General features: G+C 39.3%; 1 protein-coding gene across 1 annotated transcript; it reads right to left on the reverse strand.

Annotated features, from left to right (window-relative positions):
• Positions 1-2115: 2115 nt before the first annotated feature.
• aadat (aminoadipate aminotransferase) lies at positions 2116-21235 on the reverse strand. Its single transcript, XM_037683080.1, has 14 exons — positions 21128-21235; positions 20769-20840; positions 19593-19761; positions 16695-16827; positions 16469-16543; positions 15336-15545; positions 15119-15184; positions 14707-14789; positions 11065-11161; positions 8381-8442; positions 8209-8273; positions 5268-5374; positions 2318-2419; positions 2116-2233 (listed from the first exon to the last, which is right to left on the reverse strand). The coding sequence occupies exons 2-14, from the start codon at positions 20833-20835 to the stop codon at positions 2192-2194; spliced, it is 1278 nt and encodes a 425-aa protein (XP_037539008.1). The 5' UTR covers positions 20836-20840; positions 21128-21235; the 3' UTR covers positions 2116-2191.
• Positions 21236-21334: the final 99 nt, after the last annotated feature.

The following is a 21334-nucleotide window of genomic DNA, read 5'->3' on the forward strand; positions in this document are numbered from 1 at the left end:
TTTGAGGTGGAGACGTTGTAAACAATTTAAAAACCCTAGTTCATGCAAAGTTGGGTCGTTGTGTAAAATAAAACAGAATGCAGTGATCCAACAAAGTGAAGTCAGGTCCAGTTTCTTTATTTTGTTGAAATGTTTCCTCATTCATCCAAAGGACTTCATCAGTCCGAGGAGCCACAACAAACTCAGTCTTATAAATAGCAGCTTCACAACCAGTTTGCTGGTGATAAGATGGCTTCTGGAGTCCGCCCTCTTCCCCCGTTGACTCCTCTGAGGCAGCCATGGCCAAAGTGGTTCAAAACATCAAAGTTCATGCTCAATAATCCAGACAGAAAGTCCAGTAAAGTACAGTCAGATCCTCTGGATGGTTTCTTTATTTTGTTGAGAAGTTTCATCCTCCATCCAAAAGGACTTCATCAGTCCGAGGAGCCACAACAAACTCAGTCTCACAAGCAGAATGCAATAATGCAGTGTTTCCAATTATTTTTTTTGTGTGAAGAAACATTATTCTGGTTTGTGTGTATTATTATTTCCTCAATAAATAAATGACAAAGTACAATATTTATGTCTCATTTCTTTAACTGGGGTGTCTTCATCTACTTTTAGGACTTGTGTGAAAATCTGATGTTTTAGGTCCTATTTATGCAGAAATATAGACAATTCAAAAGGCTTCACAAACCTTCAAGCACCGCTGTGACCACCTGCAGAAACACAGATCAGGACCAACGTCAGGTCTGGATTGTAGTTTAGATTGTGCTTGCCTGGTTTGTGAGTACATGCTCCATATTTTTACTGGCTCCCTCCAGTCTGCACACCAATAATTTCAACAAGAACAACCACCGTTCAACATTTTAATGCACTTATACTCTAATATATTTTATTAGTCCCACTGTGTTTCAAGTGTTTGACTAAATTCAACACAGCTGGATAGAAACAGTCTGTTAGTAGCACTGCAGGTTTCAGTCACTGTGCTGAATAAATGCTCTCCACTGCTTTTCTTTTGGGCCGGGCGTCAGCTCCGCTTACCTGCACCCTCACCCGTTTAGCTCAGTCTTACAGGAAAATATTTCCATTGCAGTGAACCTCCCAGTATAATCGGTTCATATTGCTTAAGGCTGTTCAGATAACGTGCCTGAGCCTGGCAGAGAGCTCAGAGACCACAGAGCTGCCAGTACAGGGAGAAGCTGGGAATATGCTGAATACATTTGTTGCTTTGTGTTTAGAAATCAAATTAAATCTTTGGTGGGTTTGCTAATACAGATTAAACCTCCTCATTTTTACACAAATGTGATTTCAGGACGCAGACTCGTCATCAAAAACCGCAACCAAACCATCCCTATAGTTAATCGTTTCCACTGTAAGAGGGATATGTTAGTAAAAACAACTCTTTGTTGTGCTTGAGTGGAAATCCCGGGGGATCAGGTCTGAATACCCCCAATTTGGGAAAAATGAAGATGGACAATAAATCATGATAAAAAATATAATTTTAAGCAATATAAAGAAACATCAAGGTTCACACTCATCCAGGTAATAAATCCAACAAAGTTAAGTCAGGTCCTCTGGATGGTTTCTTTGTGTTGAAACATTTCGTCTTTCATCCAAAGGACTTCATCAGTCCGACGAGCCACAACAAACTCGGTCCCACAAGCAGCACACTCACATAGTAGGCCAACCAGTTTAAAGCACACTCACATAGTAGGCCAACCAGTTTAATGTTGATAAGATGGTTTCTGGAGTCCCCCCTCTCCCGTGTCGACTCCCCGTTTAGTGACCTCCACCCCCCAATAATGAGGTGGAAATAGGCCCTTGCCTTCTGGAGCTCTCTAGATTTGTAAATATCTGACTGAGCTGTTCAGTTTTTCAGGGTAAAAGTAGCACATTCTCAGTTTAACATAAAAGAAGGACACAACAATTTAAAAAGATTGCTTTTACTTTTTCTTGTGCACATTTGCAAGATTAAAAACATTTAATGAAGGTGGAGCCGTCGAGCAGCTCAGTGACGATTTTTGTTCGTACGCTTTTGCTACACTTTTTTTGTTTGTTTTAAATTACACATTCAAATAAAACATCTGAATAAAAATCACTGATTGTTTTTTTGTTTGTTTGGTTAATATGCAGTGAGGTCACACTTTTCAATTAATATAACATTTATCTAAAAGTCCATAACCTGCCGACGAGGAAGACAAATCATTCGTCACAAAGCGTCTTTGATGAGCAGAGAGAGTCTTCTGAAAGCCTGTAGAGTTACAAAGACTACCGTCAGTCCTGAGCTGGATGAGTTTGTCTGTACGTGCTTTTGCTTTAATGTTTGTGCACGCACCTCGTCGATCTGCTCTGGTGTGGCCTGGGAAAAGGCTGCTCTGACGTATGGACACGGCTCGCTGCTGTCGATCATAAAGACACCTCCGGGAACCAACAGCACCTTCAATGCACACAAACACAACTTCACACACTAAACCGCAGCCTTACAGGACTAATAATTATCAGATAAGGATCGGTATCCAGCATCAGCACTGAAGTATAGTTTTATTTATCTTCGTGAAATGTGTGATCATTTGTATTAAAAGTTTTCATAGTATAAATTCACATGTTAAAACAAGGTGGATCCTTTGAGTTTGGGTTTTGTTTACAGTAGGGAGGAGTTTTAGATACACGCCTGCACTCGTCAACATACAAGACACTAGTGTTTGAATCACGTTTCAAAGATGAGCCATCACTGGTTGAGACGCTGGTCACATGATAAGGGATGTCCTATCAGCGGAGATGACAACCTCAGTGTGACCAGGTTTTGAAGAAAAGGTGATGCATTTGAAGGAGCTGGGGATGAGGTGCACATTATAGACACCTGATGGTCCAGCGGGCTTGTGGTTTTTTTAACTTAAGTGTATGAAGAATAAACCTGCAAGACTGAGCAAACGCTTGAATCTCATAAGAATGGAGTAGATGTCTGGTTGGGAGTATATATCGTTCTAAAGCATCAATGGCACCTTTCCAGATGTGCAAGCTGCCCATGCCATCGGCACTAATGCAACCCCATACCATCAGAGAGACAGGCTTGTCAACTGTGTGCTGATAACATCCAGTACTGAATTTTGGACTTGTCCTTTGTGCACAGAGGTTTCTCCAATATCTTGCAATCTTTAAATGACGGGATATTCAAACTCTTCTCAATTTTCTGTTGAGGAACATTATTTTGAAATTGTTCTATCAATTTTAGACAGTTTTAGTTCCGATTTGTACATCTCTGCCCATTTTTACTTGTTAAGAGATTCAGCCTTTCTAAAAATCACCTTTTTATACCCAGTTCTCTTACTGACCTGTACCCAGTTAACCTGATTTGTTGCAAAATGCTTCTTCAACAACAACAAAAATGGTTAAATCATGTCATCTGGACCTGTTTCTTTAAGTGAAGAAACGTTTCGTCCTCCATCTAGAGGACTTCGTCAGTCTGCGGCCTGCAAAACCAGATCTGTCCATAATTTTTTTCTGAACCACTTTGGTCTTGGTTGGTTACAGGCTGTTTCTGTGAGTAGCAAGTTGGCCACGTGGCCTAAAACATTTGATTGTTGTACATGATGATAAATGGTGATGAATGGTTTTGGATGGGTGTGCTCTGTTTGCATGTGTTACAAGTCTACTTCTGAGATTCCAACAGGAGATTGGCTTGAAACACAGCGGTGAAGGTTACCTATGGGACAGATCTGGTTGGCAGGCTGCAGACTGACGAAGTCCTCTGGATGGGGGACGAAACGTTTCTTCACTAAAGAAACAGGTCCAGATGACATGATTTAAACTTCTTTTGTTGTTATCTACCTGGATGATTGAGCTTACAACTCTGCTTCTTCAACTGTTTCTTTTTTGTCGTACCACTTTCTTTTAAAGCCTTTTGTTGCTCCTGTCCCAACATTTTTAAGATGAGTTGCTGCCATCAAGTTCAAAATTATTACTTTTTGGATCTAAAATGGCATAATTTCTTGGGCTAGACATGTGATATGTTTACTGTGTTCTATTGTGAATAAAATATAGGTTTATAAGATTTGCAAATCGTTGTACAGTAGTCCATCGTTTTTCACAGGGGATCTGTACCCTGAAGCCCTGCGATAAGTGAAAAACTGCAAAGTAGGAATAGTAGTACAAGTAGTAAGTAGTAGTTCATATATAAATGTGTGTGTTTTTACATGTACTGAACAAAAAGTTTCTTTCTTAGGATTCAATCTTTTATCTTGATGTGTGTGCGAAAAGTTCTGAATCACACCAAGTGGGCGTTTATCAGGAAACTTTTTCGTTCAGACACAATCTCCTGAATGTTCTGACCTGTCATCGCTGATAAGATTTTGTTCATGTGAACTTGACCTGTTGTTTTCGTGTTCCACTTTTATCTCAATAAATAGTGGACTCACACAGCAAAGCTTCGGAGTTCACACTGACCCACAAATCAGGTGACTCCCCCTTTGCAAAGGATCTGAGCGCTAAAACTCATCTCGTTGTCTTGTGTGAATTATTTATTTCCTTATAGGTCAGACAAAAATACCCAACAATATTATATATATATATATATATATATATATATATATATATATATATATTTGGCCATCTGCAAGCACTCTTGGCCACGCCCACTTCTCCACTCTGCACAGAGAACAGCTGATCAGCTGCAGCAGGAAGTTTATCCTGCAGTATGGGCTGCACAAAGGTGTAGGAGGTGCTAAATTATTGTAAATAATTTATTTTAAATAAAAAGTCCATGCCGACCGTGTGGTTCATCCATCAATCAGCCAGATGTGTATCGTGTCCACTCTTATTTTGAAAAATTGCGATAGAGCGAATCCGTGATGAACGAACCGCAAAGTAGCGAGGGACTACTGTACTCTGTTTTTTGGGGGGATTTTTACACAACGTTCCCACTTTTTCAGAGTTGGGGTTATACAGAACAGCGTTTAATATTTGCGGTGTGAAGGCTTTAGGCACTCTTGAGACAAGTCTTCTGTGGTTTAACAAGGCCAGTCAGCCATTCTTCAGCAGGATTTTGCAAATCCTCTGTGTGTAGGAGGGACAGCTCGCAGGGTGAACACTGGCGGCTTCACATGCACCATCCTGCACTCTGCTCAGCGACAAAACCTTCCTCTGCTCTGGTGCAACACATTTTCCACACACAAAGAAATACCTCTCAGGTTCCTTCAGAATATGAGTGCATCAGGTAGGTGGTCTGAGTTAATCCTATATGAGGTTTTAATAAGAACAAGACGTTGTGTGTTCCGGTGTGTGCTAACCTCTTTCTCCAAAGCTTTCTCCATAATGAGCTGCTGGGTGTCAGCTATGCCCTTCAGTTTCATCCACAGGAACATACCTGCTGACGGAGCGTGCCACTCGGCCACGTCTGCACACAAATAAGAAGCAAAAAGAGCCTCAGTGCGTCCTTTCTGGTTATTATAAATGCATGTCTTCCTCTACAATAAACTTGAAATAATGAACCTTTATATGAGCGTGTCAGATTTCTCCACGCCTTTGAGCGAACTGCTGAAACATGACTGTTAGTTATGAAGAACGATGTGGGGAAGACATCTAGGCCGACGCTTTGAGAACATATTTAGCAGGCGATTAGATGAACCACTCGAGAAAGACTCGACCAATCAGATCAACAAACCAGAAACAGTGGAGAAAGGCGAAGAAATCAGTTTTTGTTAAAGCTTGGAACGAAGTATCAGTGAGTGGTGAGCTGAAATATAACTGATGTTAAAACAGCGACTACAGCTAAAACCAACCCAGGGCTGCCAGCATAAGATCCTGATCGGACCACACTGCTTTGTCTTGGTAATGGAAAACCTGGAAACATAATAAAGAGATAGTTCAGACTTTTTAATGTGCGTTTTATTTTTTTATAGAGACACTGGAGGTATTTTAAGATGACAGCAATCGTCTTTGGTCTCGTCTCTGCTCAGACTAGCCAGAACTAAACTGTCTCTCCGGGGTGTAATGGTACATATATCTGTATCGATTCATCTCAGTACAGACGTTTGGTACGTGTACCATGAATACATTAGTCACAGACTAATGACTAAAGTCGCAGACTTTTTCAACAGACACTTCACACTTCTGCTATTATTAAGAACAAAGGAAGTTTTTCGGATGAAAGATGAATCGTTTCTACAATTTTTTTTGTTTTGCTTTGTTTTTGAATGTCTAGAGGACCATATTTAACTTTTTTAGATTTTCACCAAGATCTTGCACTGATGACTAGGCACTAGGCATGATACTGCATCACTTCACCCGCCTCTCTTCTTACCCTGATGCGCCCATCACTCTGGAACAGGGTCAATCTGGACTCATCAGACCACATAACCTTCCATTGCTCCAGAGTCCAATCTTTATGCTCCCTAGCGAATTGAAGCCTTTTTTTCTGGTTAGCCTCACTGATTAGTGGTTTTCTTAAGGCTACACAGCTGTTCAGTCCCAATCCCTTGAGTTCCCTTCACAATGTTCATGTGGAAATGCTCTTACTTTCACTATTAAACATAGTCCTGAGTGCTACTGTTGTTTTTCTTTGATTTGATGTCAACAAACATTTAAATGATTGCCAATCACGATCATTCAGGATTTTTTCCGGCCACATTTCTCCCTCCAAGATGATGGGTCCCCACCATCCTTCCAGTTTTTAATAATGCGTTGGACAGTTCTGAACCCAATTTTAGTAGTTTCTTCAATCTCCTTAGATGTTTTCTCTGCTTGTTGCCAATGATTTGACCCTTCTCAAACAGACTGACATCTTTTCCACGACCACGTGATGTGTCTTTCAACATGGTTGTTTAAGAAATGAGAAGCAACTCATTGCACCAGTTGGGGTTAAATAACTTGTTGCCAGATGAAAGATAATCACCCATGTAGTAATTATCCAATAGGAGGCTCGTACCTATTTGCTTAGTTAAATTCAGGTGGCAACTTTTTTTTTGGCCAGGCAGTGTATGTTTTTAGTCAAATATCTCCATGTGGATGCACCGTATTTTTCGAACTATATGGTGCACTTAAAATCCTTTAATTTTCTCAAAAATCAACAGTGAGCCTTATAATCCGGTGCATCTTATGTATTAATTCTGGTTGTGCTTACTGATCTCGATCCGATTTTATGTGATACACTGCGCTCAAAAATCTGTCAAAATGTTTTAGTTTCGCTTAATGAGCCTTATAATCCGGTGCGCCTTATAGTCCGAAAAATATGATAATGTGTTCATCAAGGCAACATTAAACACAACATAAAACATCTGAATATCCCTATGCAACAACCTCATGTCACTATCAGCACATTTTCATTCACTGAGCTGATCATTGTTCTTCAAAGTCACTTTAAAGGGGTAAACACTTATGTAGTCACTTATTTACATTACATATTTTTTAAGCAACATTACTTTGTATACATTTGATTTTCTTTTGTCTTTAAAGATGGAGTTTTTTGTCAAAATAGACAATTTGCATTGATCTTGACTGATTTTGTAACAGAAATAAAAGGTACTGTAGAAGTTTACTGACAAAATAAATAAAAAATAAAATATATTTATATATATATATTTCTAACAATACACACACACACAGGTGCATGTGTATATATAGCTTACTGAGTGTTTAATTTTTCTGTAGGTGGCACAGTGGAGCAGTGGTTAGGGTTCACAGCACAAAAAAAGTCACAGGTCACCTCCCAGTCTTTCTGGATGGAGTTTGCATGTTCTCCCCGTGCATGACTAGGTTTCCTCCCACAGACTAAAACATGCATGTTAGGCTGATTGGTAACTCTAAATTGTCTCTAGGTGTGAGTGAGAAAGTGAATGGTTGTTTGTCTCGTTTGTCTCTATGTGGCCCTGTGATGGACTTGCGACCCATCCATGGTGTACCCCGCCCCTCGCACAGTGATTGCTGGACATGGGCACCAGCGACCCCCGTGACCCAAAATGGAATAAGCGGGTAAAGATAATGGATGGATGGATGGATGGACTAAAACATGCATGTTAGACTGATTGGTAACTAAATTGTTCCTGGATGTGAGTGAGAGACTGAATGGTTGTTTGTCTCCATGTGTCCCTGTGATGGACATATGACCTGTCCAGGTTGTCCCCTGCCTCTTGCACAGTGACTGCTGCAGAAAGACTCCTCGTGATCCGAATAAGAAAAAGCAGGGTAAAGAAACTGGATGGATGGGTTGTTATTCTGTGTCAGCTCACTAACCTTTGAGCCACTTGTCTGCGGAGCTGATCATCGCGTCTCGCTGTGTCCGGTAAAACTCAATCACCCTGTGAGGAGAGAGGGAACAAATGCATCAGGAGTTACAACTGGAGGCATCATATTAACTGGACTCGATCCTGTCCCAGACAAGCCAGTCATGCAGGAAGGGTGGTACCTGTCTATGTGCTGGAGGAAACCCTCTGGTCCCCAGGTGTGCAGCAGCTGAGACACCAAGAGCTGAAAGCAAGCAGAAGTTAGGATGGGACCAAATTATTTAAAATTTCTGTGAAATCAACCTTTAAACCCTTTTTTGATGTTACATTGTGTCATTACAGCAAAACTTTTTATATGATCGCTTCAGCCTCTTCACGATTGTTTGTGCTCAAGAAAAGACTACATGTGTTTTTGCACCAGCAGGCATGTGTTTGAAATGTGTTATGAGTCACTATCGCTGTTGTTTTAGAGGACTTAGGCTGCAGATCTTTTCTAATTAGTCCTCGGTTCTGAACGACACCTCCTCAGCAGCTTTTTTCCAGCTGTGTTTGTGTGGTGTCGTGTGAGCGCCCACTGCTTATCTCTGTTGAAGTTGTTTATTTCTGCCTGAAAGGTGGAACAAGGGTAGACTTATACTTCACCGGAAGTGCAGAAATAGTTTCTCGCTGATGTGACTGTGTGATAAAAATGGCAATTTTTTGTTTTTGTACAGCCCTAGAGAGTCTGTTGTGTGCACAACCCCTTGACAGAACTATATTCTTGCAGGGCGGGAATACCACTTTTTCCTTTTTGGGTCACGGGCATCACTGGTGCCCATATCCAGCAGACACTGTGCAAGAGGCGGGGGACACTCTGGACAGGTCTCCAGTCCATCACAGGGACACATAGAGACAAACGAGACAAACAACCATTCACTCGGTCACTCACACTTAGGGACAATTTAGAGTTACCAATCAGTCTAACATGCATGTTTTTGGTCTGTGGGAGGAAACCGGAGTACTCGGGGAAAACTCACACATGCATGTAGAGAACATGAGAACTCCACCCAGAAAGGTTCACGGTCGGGATCCGATCCATGCGCCAAGTATTGTCCGATTGGTCAGAACATTGTGGATATGTTTATTTATGAAGAATAGTGCATGTTGTCATTTCATTTCCACTGCTCTGCTTCCCGAAGACATCAGTTGTGTTAGCAAGATGATAGCTTTGAGGAGAGACTGTCAGGAACAACCATCCTTATAACTGATCTAGCAAAGAATTTAAAGATGGTCGGGTGAACGTGCCACCTACATACACGTCTTTTTTTCCATCTCTGTGGTTAACAAGAGGAATACAAGATCTTCCTCCTCCTCATCATCCAACATGTTCTTCTCTTCCTCCAAATCCAACATAATCAATTAAGAACATAATCCCCTGTCGATCACACTGCTGCTGTGTTGTTTGTTTAAATGGTTTGCGTGCAATGTGTGCTGCAATGGGAGGACTTCTCCCCCACAGTGTCTCTTTGAGCATTAAATGTTCATGGTAATACAGACCGTCTCACAACCATGTCACCAAGGTCAGATGTCTTGCATCTAGGGGTGCACGATATTATCAGCATGGTATCTATATCAGCCGAAATTAGCTAGAAAGTTAAATTCCGGACATTCCAACAAAATAACTCACCGATATAAAAGGTATATATATATATACATATATATATATATATATATATACATATATATATATATACATATATATATATATATATATACATACATACATACGCACGCACGCACGCACGCACGCACGCACGCACGCACGCACGCACGCACACATACATACATATATATATATATACATACATATATACATATATATAGAGAGAGATATATATGAATATGGCACTGTTTTTATATGGCCAGTGACAAGGATGCTTGCAGCGCCAGCACGTTATGGTGTCGTGTGTGCCTACCTGATCTGATCACGGCGGTGTGGACGTTTTTTAAAGTGTCGGAAACTGATAGCAGAACTGCTATTTGCAATGACTGCTCATCATCAGTGGTGCGAGGAGGAACGAAAACAAAGTCCAACAAACACCACCATTCCGACCATTATTTCTTCTGTTTTAAGTTATTTTTTAATTTAAGAAACTGTCAAGTACTGTATATCTATTAACACACGACTACTTACGCACTTTTCACTTGTCGTTTGTGAACAGTTTGAGTTTAGATTGTGAAAATTTACAAGTTTGCACTGTTGGAGTGTTGTCATTGTGTTAGAGAGTAAATGTCATGAATAAATTTGACAATAAACACAATACAAGTTGAAGTGTTGCATCATTTTCATTCCCATTTTTGACATCTGCATTTGGTAGAAGGCCAAACTGACAAAGACCATGCAGGATAATGTAGTATTTTAATTCCACAGCAGAGAAATCTATGTAGTCTCTGTAAGTAGGTCTAGGAAAAAAGTATCGGTATTGATATCAGTTATCAGCCAAATAAGTTTTAACATATTGACATATCGGATATCGGCCAAAAATCCAATATCGTGTCTCCCTGCTTGCATCTTGTGAGTTATAATTCACCTTAAGTCTGGAACGATTCTGTTCAGATTTTCCAATTTTGTAAAACCTCTGTAGAATAAGGTGCTGGGCTCTTTGACTCCAGCAGCACAGATTGTATGGTGCTATTCTATCCCTGCAAAAAGCTTCTTTCTTTAGTAAAAAAACACAAGATTGCAATTTATTCTACAAACAAATTGTTTTCCATCAATTATTCAGAAGAATCTGACCCCATCAAAAAGAAACTGCTCTTAAAGTGACGTAAAACATTAATCTGAGGAAACAGAAAAGCTGAGGAGAGAAATGAAGGCTTGTCTCACTTGGGTGAAGGTGCTGGTGTGCATCGTGGAGGCCTGGATGTGCAGCACAACCCTGTCCACCAGAGGCTTGGGACCGGTCACGAAACCTATCCTCAGGCTTCAAGAACACACACACACACACACACACACACACAAAATGATCAGCCGAGCACAAAAAAAGTAAAATATTAACTTCAGTCTGATGAGCTGCAGCTCTGCAGATTTAACTCACTGTGGATTTCACACGTGAGATTTCCGTGAAACGGGAAAGTTTAATGAGAAATGCTGAGAACACTCGACACTGACTGTGCCTGACAAAGACAAGTGTGACAACTCGGATCATCCATCACAAGATTTTTTAATTAATTTTACTCCAACATCCAACTGACTGCTTGGAGTTTAATATTTTATGGATCCAACAAACCTCTTAAACACTAAGGTTTCTTAAAAGCACAAAAGTAGCAAATATGTACGAGGTGCCGTTTGTAAAGTTACACAGTCAAAAATTAACAGCAATATTTTGTTTTTTTTAGCCTTTCATAAGAAAAAAAAATTCAAAGTCATATTTTCACCTTGTTACTCATACATTTATAAATGTCATAGTTCCAAACTAAACATTTAATTTCCAAGCTAAATATTTAGTTTACAAACTAAATACTTAACTTGCAAGTGAAATATTTAGTTAGTAAACTAAATATTTAAGTGTAAATTAAATATTTAATTTCCAAGCTAAATATTTATTTTCAAAACTAAACATTGAATTTCCAAACTAAATATTTATTGTACAAGCTAAATATTTAATATCCCAACTAAACATGTAATTTCAAATCAAAACATTTAATTCCTAAACTAAATATTTAATTTGCTAACTAAAAACGTAACTCTGACCTAAATATTTTACTCAGACCCAACTATATAGCTTGTAAGTTAAATATTTAGGTCAGAGTTAAAACTTTAGTTAGAAAATTAAATATTTACTTTGGAAATTAAATGTTTAGCTTAGAAATTAAATGTTTAGTTTGGAAATTAGATATGTAGCTTGGACCATAAATATTTAGTTTGGAAATTAACTGCTTAGTTTTGAAAATAAATATTTAGCTTGGAAATTAAATATTTAATTTACACTTAAATATTTAGTTTACTAACTAAATATTTAACTTGCAAGTTAAGTATTTAGTTTGTAAACTAAATATTTAGCTTGTAATTAAATATTTAGTTGGGAACTATGGTATTTACAAATATATGAATAACATGGTGAAAATGACTTTGAAAAAAAAAAACCACAAATATTTTTTCTTATGAAAGGCTAAATAAACCAAAATATTATTTTTAATTTTTGACTGTGTAACTTTACAAAAAGCACTCCATACATGTGAGTATTTCATTATTTGAAATGTGGGAACTTGAGTTTTTACCTTGTTATACAAACTTAGAATTCAGTTTAACTAAGATTTATCACATAAAAACCTGTTTCCAAAAATATGCTGTTTTGGAATTCTTTAAATGCTTTTTCCATGTGGACACAAGGCCATAGCGATAAAAATCTTTTGTGCGTTCACCGAACGCAGACTCCATGTGAACAGCCTTCAAGTATTAAAGACATATTTTGATACAGAGAACGTTCTTTTTGTCTTCTAGAAAACACAGCTCATATGATTACTTTGAATCGAGGCTGTGCGATATTAGGAAAACATTTGATTTTGATATTACTGAAAGCAACAATACTATCTGATCGGCATTAGCTCCCAGCAACTCAGAAAGCAACAAGAGTACAACATACAGTGTATTATACGTCCGTCGGCAAAGGGGCATATTATACAGCATTCTAAAGCAATGGCCCGGACAAGTAAAGACCTTGTTTGACATTTGACCTTGATTTGTGACCTTGACCTTAGAGTTGGAGTGATGAAAAGAGTATGTGACACTGTCTGGAGATCATACAGAGGTGTATGAAGTTTCCATCCATCCATCATCTTTACCTGCTTCTTCCTTTCTGGGTTGTGGGGGGTCACTGGTGTCCAAATCCATCAGTCACTGTGTGAGAGTTGGAGACACCCTGGACAGGTCTCCAGTCCATCACAGGGACACATAGAGACAAATTAGACAAACAACCATTCACTCTCTCACTCACACCTAGGGACAATTTAGAGTTACCAATCAGCCTAACATGCATGTTTTTGGTCTGTGGGAGGAAACCGGAGTACACGGAGAAAACCCACGCATGCACGGAGAGAACATGCAAACTCCATCCAGAAAGGCCCCTGGCTGGGAGTTGACCGGGCGATCTTCTCACTGAGAAGCAACAGTTCTCCCAACTGAGCCATCGTGTCACATTATATGAAGTTTCGTTAAATTATCTTGAGCGCAACAAGAGAAAGTTTACTGAAGAACGGACAGAGAGACTATACGGTAATAAGTCTGACTTTCACCAGGCGTATAAAAAGTGAGTAAAGAAAATGGATGGATGGATAATACGATAATATCTGTTGCAATAAACCCACATTTTCCCCACCCCACCCTTTCTGTTCTTTAGTCATGAAGCTCACAACCTTCAACATGTGGTTGAAAAATAAAACAGCCCACCATTTTCACAGTCCAAGCAGTTCTTTGTGATAATATTGCGATGACGATTAAATTTCAGTTTACAGTAGTCCCTCGATTATCACGGGGTTCCATACACTCCCACTATAGGTGAAAATCCACAAAGTAGGAACGCTATATTTATTTCAGTATTTATATATATATTAAGGCTTTATAAACCGTTTCCACACTCTTGCAATGTTCTAAAATCTTGAACCTACATAATTTTAACAACATACGTACATGTACTGTACAGTACTGCAAAATTTTATATGGATACTCACCAGTTAAGATACTACAACTTGAAGTATGAGTTCAGCTTCAGGATTATTTGCGACTTTCCTGTCAGGTCTGTGATATTAATAGATTGTTACTTCCGACTTTGCGTTGCAAATCTATTTTTTACCACATCGGTTTCTCGGCTAGTGTTTGCTCCCTCCATCGCTGTTCTTTGAATTTCAGCAGAAAGCAACGTCCAGAACCACTGTTGGCTTTTGGGTAGTGTAGTTCTTTTGACTTGCGTTACCGTGTAAGCTTATTGAAAGAAAAGTACATAAAGGTGGCACCTGTCTGAAGTTTTTTGTTTGTTTAGTTTTTGTTTTTTGGTTCCTGCTCTCGCCGGACATGGGCACCGGCGACCCCCATGACCCAAAATGGAAGAAGCGGGTAAAAGATAATGGATGGATTGTTCCTGCTCTCATCCGCTCCCATTAGCTTTTTATTCCGTACCTCCCAATTACGTGAGTAACATTAAATTTGATGATCGTGTGTCGTGTACAATCTTACGTTGAAAACGCACAAAACAGTGAGTCTGCGAACGTCGAACCGCAAAGTATTGAGGGACTACTGTACAGCACTGCTTTACTTCAAAGTAACGGACAGTTACTTAACTTATGATTAAACTAAATATTAGAGCATTTAGATTAAGGTTCAGAAGAATGGTAGCTTTATTTATCTTCTATAAAGAATAAATTTTTTTCTTTGCGGGAAATGAAAGCCCCCAGTCTGTCACAGACGGGTCCAGAGCTGTGGAGGCGCACGAGTTAAACGTGAACTCACACAGACAGGACTCAAGACACTCACCCCGAAGACAGGATCTTAGAGAAGGAGTCTGTCCTGATGATCCTCCCGTCAACATCCATGGACAGAAATGTTGGAGACCACGGCTGACCCAAAAAAAAAAAAACAGGAATAATTTGCTCTTTTTTTGTGATAAACCCATTTCATATCGAAATTCATCTCATTCAGTGATTTGCATACAAACTAAAAGTTCCTGAGGCCAATTCAATGACACGTGTACCTGTTTTTATAGCTTGACATTTGCTTTTATCTGTGTAACTGTTTGTGTTGTATTTGTTGCTGCCTCTTGGCCAGGACTCCCTTGAAAAATAGGTTTTTAATCTCAATATTTTTTTTTGTTTTAATCCTGGTAAAATAAAGGTAAAATAAAATAAAACACATCGTCCAGTCTCACAGGGGGCCGAGCTGTTTGTACCTTATCAAACTGCAGGAAGTAGTACGGGTCGTCCTCGATGATAAGCAAGTCGTACAGCCGGGCCAGCTAAAAGGAATGAGATGTAAGCTCTACTGCTTTTAGAAACAGAAACTGAATATTTTCTATAAAATTCAGAATTCATGAAAAGTTTTTAAAAAAATTGCAGTGTGCGCGTTTCATTCTGACGTGTTTGCGTGACTTTGAAGAGGACTCAAACCTCGTACACGTCCTTCTTCCTCTCCGCCGTCATGGAGGCGCCGGTGGGGTTCCCACCATTTGGAATGGTGTAGAGGACCTTGGGAGCGGTGCTGCCGGGCTTGTGGACTTCTGATGGGTTCCAGCGAGACAGGACCTTTTTCAGAGCTGAGGGGATCATGCCGTACTGATCGCTGGGGACGTTTATTAAGTTGCACCCAAGAGGCTGGAGCTGCAGAGAGGAGCAGCAGCTTGAGCCACAACATGAGTGTGTGTGTTCACAGGCCTGTCATAATAACAAATTTTGCTGGGCGATTAATTTTCTCTGAAATTATTGCGATAAACGATAATATTGTTTGAAATTTGATAATTTTTTTAGATTTGATAATTAGTAATTATTGTCAAATTATTGTCAAATTTAAGAAGAAATGTTGGTTATTCGTTTTGCATGTAGTACCTTTTTTCGACCACCGGATGGCAGTATAAGAGTCTGAACCGAATGATGGATAGTAAGGGAGCGAGCAGCGTGTCTCTAAGAAAAATGAGAGAGAGAGGCCCCTTGACATGACATGGGCTGTTTCTCCTTCATTTTTTTTTTGGTTCTCAAAACGGCGGATGCTCGGTATGGTTTGAGCTCTTTAGCATAGCATTTTTCACACAAAGCTTTTAATAAAAAAATCAGTAAACAAGTTCTCAGCTTTTTTTGCAGAGAAAAACAACTTTTTACACGAAGGCACGGGTTCCAACCAGGAATTTTGGAGCTTCGACAAGACAGAAGTTTTTTCCTGAGGTCTGCCTGTTAGCTTAGCTCGTAGCTTAGCTTCTCGGCTTAGCTACTTTTAACGATCCAAAAACACGATTTTGTACTGTTAAAACAGATTTTAAAGAAAAAAGGAGGGGTCAGTGAAGAGTTAAGCTTTTTGTCATCCAGTGTCTTCAGTAGAAAGAGAGAGACACAGGTCTCTCTTGTAAATGAGTCCTCGAGGCTCAATGGGATTTACCTGTCTAAATAAAGGTTGAATGAACACGAAGAAACGATAAAGCCGATAAATGAAAATGAGGTTGATAATTTTGATTTCTCATGTGATTAATTGATTTATTGTTTACTGCGACAGGCCTATGTGTTTGTGATATACCATGAAGAAAAAGACTCACCGCTGCAAGTGTGCCCGAGTACGTTGGTGCATCCAGGAGAACGTTGTCCCCCGGGTTAACGAGCATCTCAAACACCTACAAACAACAAAAGTCAGTAACACAAAAGTTTCGTAAATAAGTTGGCCGTTAGTACAACAATTGTATTTTTTTTTATTATCAGTGAAACTATGCTGCTGGAATCAGAATCAATTGTTTGCATTCGTGTTTTGGGAGGTGGTGCTGTTACTTTGCAGAGCCCCTCCTGGCTCCCTGTCGTCACACACACGTCCATCTGACCGTTCTCTGGGCTGTAAGTGGCGGTCGGAGGATTGTGGAGGTTCTTCTGCAGGTCCTTCATCCACGTCAGCAGCTCAGGGATTCTACAGAAGAGGAAAAACGGGGTTAATAATCTGCTGTTTCTCTGCTGAAAGCCAATACTGATCAACAGTCAGCTCAAAGGAAAAGAAAACAAGCAAACTTTGCAGAATATTCTCAAATCAACTTTATTTTGATAAATTAACAATATTACAAAAAAGGAAAACAATATATAATACTATTTTGCAAAACAATAACTTACCCAAAAAGGAATAGATTGAAGTCAAGGCTTATACGTACTTGCCTACCCTATTCATAGACTCAGCAGTCTACATAATGAATTAGGGATGCACAATATTATCGGCATGGTATCGTATCAGCCGATATTAGCGTTAAAGTTCAATATCGGACATTGGCCATTTCATCAAAATAACTCACCGATATAAAAGTCGTTGTTTTTTTGTGAGAACCCAGTGACAAGTATGCCTGCAGCGCCAGCACAACGTGATGACGTCACGCACGCCTACTTGATCTGATCATAGTGGAGAGGAAGAAGTCAAAATGTTGGTGGTGTGGAAAGTTTTTTTCTTAGTTGAGAATGTCAGATTTCGAAGATTTATGGACTACGTTGAGCCTCGCTACATCATCCCCAGTCTGAGAAATTTTTCCAACGTAACCTTACCCGAGTTACAAGCCGTCATTTCTGACGTCATTGAGAAGCTAATAGACGATAGCACTTGGGTGAGTTTTACCACAGACATTTGTACGTCGTGTTAGCCCCGTTAGCATGAGTAGTCTTACGGCACAATGGATAGACAAAAACTTTGAACTTAAAAAGTCTGTCCTTCATGCACAGGAGTGCAGAGGATCCCACACTGCAGCTAAGGAACCTGGACAAGCCTCCACAAGTGAGACAGCATCGCAGGTGACTAATGCTAATAACATTTAACACTTTTCATTTAATATAAGTTCATGTGCTATGCATATCATATGACTGTTACTGAATATATGTCACCAGCTCTTACAGCTGTTGCACAATTTATATTTAACTTTACATTATTGTAAATCCAATTACCAGAAAATACTATAAATTTAGTTTTTTTTAATTTTCATTTAAAGATAGCTTATTATAATCAAACCACTTTTTAAATCACCTAGCTGTTTTTCTACTATTTGTATTAGTTCATCCATATTCTTTCCAGAAAAAAAAAAGTTTGTATCACCAGCAAACATTTTAAATTTCAAAATACTGGATATGCAAAAATATCATTTAAATAAAGTAGAAATAATTTAGGTCCTAGAACTGAGCCTTGAGGAATACCACATTTTATAGTTTCAATCTGTGACTTTGTGTTGTTAATTTCTACATATTGTAATCTATTACTCAAATAACTCTTTAACCACTGAGGTGTAAGCCTTATTGTTCACATTTACCCAGTACATCGTCAATATTGTCAAATGCCTTACATCATCATCATCATCATCAACTTTATTTATAAAGCACTTTAACACAGCCATAGCTGAAACATCAGTTAAAAACAAGATAAAAGACAGCATAAAAACAGAACTACAAACCCAAGCACACAACTCAATTTAAAACACAATAAAACAACAAGTTAAACAGATAAAATCAACACCAATAAAATAAAGTAAAATCAAGACTCAGTTGGGTTGAAGGCCAATGAATAGAGGTGAGTTTTTGGATGGGTTTTAAAAATGGACAGCGAGGGGGCCTGTCGAATGTACAAAGGCAGAGTGTTCCATAATTTAGGGGCACTAACAGAGAAGGCCCTGTCTCCTCTAAGCTTCCTCTTACTCTTGGGGATGACCAGGAGCAGCTGGTCAGCAGACCTGAGTGACCGAGGTGGAGTGTAATGGTGGAGAAGCTCTGTTAAATAAGGGGGGGCAAGACTGTTTAAAACCTTAAAAACAAACAAAATAATTTTAAAATGAACTCTAAAATACACGGGCAGCCAGTGAAGAGAAGCCAGGACAGGTGTGATGTGCTGTCTTTTGTGTGTTCCGGTTAAAAGACGTGCAGCAGCATTTTGCACCAGCTGCAGACGTGCGAGTGAGGACTGGCTGACTCCGAGATCGAGAGAATTACAGTAATCCAGCCGTGATGAAATGAAGGCATGGATTACTGTTTCAAACTGTTGCCTTGAAAGAATAGGTTTTACCTTTGCCAATTTTCTCAAATGATAAAAAACAGACTTTACTGTGGCCCTTATTTGACTGTCGAGTTTAAAATCACTGTCCATCTTAAAACCAAGATTTGTAACTGTAGACTTTACGTACATTGTTATGTGGTCTAAGTCGACTGGAGGGCTCAAACAAGCTCCCCTAGGTCCAAAAACAAGTACCTCAGTCTTTTTTTCATTAAAATGCAGGAAGTTTAGGGACATCCAAGCTTTAAGATCCTCGAGACACAATAAAAGAGGTTTAATGGACCAGGCATCAACTCGCCTCAAAGGAACATAGATTTGGCAATCATCAGCAAAGCAGTGAAAGGAGATGCCGTGTTTTCTAAAAATTGATCCTAGAGGAAGCAGATATAAAGAAAAAAGCAAAGGCCCTAAAATTGATCCCTGAGGTATGCCACATGACAAAGGAGCAGAATAGGATTCATGCCCAGCAGTTTTTACAGAGAAAGTTCTGTCAGTCAGATAGGATCCCAACCATAAATTTCAAAATACATAAATCAGTAAGCATGCATTAAGTTTCTGATCAACTACTCCACAAACTCCATCACAGCTAAATATCAGATAAAAGTTAGACAAGCTTTATCAGGGAAAAGTCTAATTTATTCTGATATTCTTGGGTCACTCACCCGTTGGAGGCAGAGTACTGCAGGGCCCTCTTCATCGTCGCCTCGTTGAAGGTCACCGCCTGGCCATTCTTCACCTGGATGGATGCCGACAGGAAGGGGAAGGTGTCCGAGTTGGGTGCTCCACCGGCCAGAGAGATCAGGGAGGGAGGCGAGCGCTGCTGCAGCTCAGCTTCACTCAGAAGACGCGAGAGACATGAAACATTACATGTTAATGTGATGATGCGGATTCCAAAATAATTTTTGTCTTTAAGAATTTAGAGAAATATTTATTGTTTATCATTTTAAAACCTGAATGAGTCTGGGTTTCTTAGGCCTCTGGTGATATATATATTTAAAAAAAAAAATCAAATTTTTGCAGTATTCTTGTAAAAATATTCATTCATGTAATAACCCTTAAATAAACAGGTCTCTTGTAAATGAGTCCTTGTGGCTCAATGAGGCAAACCCGCATTAATAAAGGTTGAATGAATTTAGTTTTTAATCATTTGTGCCGACTATGATTACCTTAAAATACTTTTAAAATGCTGTCACTGAATTTTACTTCTGTAAATTATCCAAATCTATAAATATTTGTAAGCAAAACAGAATAAAGGTTTACTCAAAACAAGACAAACTTTAATATGAGCATCATTTTTCTCGACATCCCCATGAAAGGCAAGTAACATTTAACTTCCTGTCTATGTGACTGTTTTTCTGTCTGTTAGCAAAATATCTCATGAAACACTGGACACATTTTAATAAAAACTCTCAGAAAGTAATCATCAGATGTCCATCTTCAACTGATTAACTTTTAGAGCAAATCCAATACAACGTGAACAACACAACTAATCAACCTTAGCAAACGCAAAAATCGTAATAGCTCGGCTAGTTTCACAGACGACGAGCTAAAATTTGGTGTGGCAGTAGCTGAGAGTCATCCCCACCACATACTCTGAGCCCTTACAGCTCAAACAAGACCCTTGTTCAAAACTGTGCATGCAAGATGGTGAGCGATATGCATTATTTCTAGGAATGCTAGTTTTAGTTTTCAGAAGTAGATTATGAATTAAGCATAGTGAAAGAACAGCAGGTATGCTCAGTTCTGTTTCTTCATGTGGCATCTGGACATCCACATGTGTGTAAAAACACTTAGAACCTGCAGGTTCAGTTCATCTTCTACTTGTGACAGATACTCACTCAGCATCCTGATGGCAGAAGGTTTTCTAGCTCCACTGACTGCTGTCAGAAACCGAGCGTAATTCATGATTCCTGACAAATGACAATAAAAGCATGAGCAATATTAGCTTCCTCTCACTGTAATTTCCCACTTAAAAATAGATAAAGGCAATGTAAGGGTATGTGTTGCGACATTATTTCCTTCGCTTCCACATATCATGTTTAGGCAACAGAGGTAGAAAAATTATGTTAATCGTTCATTAAATTATATGTAAACCGCAATAAAGCCACGCATGACGGATACAAGCGAGGGACACGCAAACAAAAAGGACTAAACTATGTAAACATGAACACACAGTGAGTATTAGACATGTACGGACCACTTTCAGCTGGAGAAACCGACCTTTTGCGTGTGCGGCTCGCTCGTACCGGAGGATTGTGGTCAATGGAGTTCTTGAACTGTAGCGACCAGTCCCTTTTGTAGTGCCCTGAACTACATTACCCGAGCTGACAACTTAAAATAAACACCTCACAGAGCTAGGATAGTGACAGAACTTGGCAGATGTTAAGCCTTACTGGTGACTAAT

This window comes from Nematolebias whitei, chromosome 1, assembly GCF_014905685.2.
Source record: "Nematolebias whitei isolate Nwh7 chromosome 1, NemWhi1, whole genome shotgun sequence".
In the NCBI taxonomy this organism is placed as follows: Eukaryota; Metazoa; Chordata; class Actinopteri; order Cyprinodontiformes; family Rivulidae; genus Nematolebias; species Nematolebias whitei.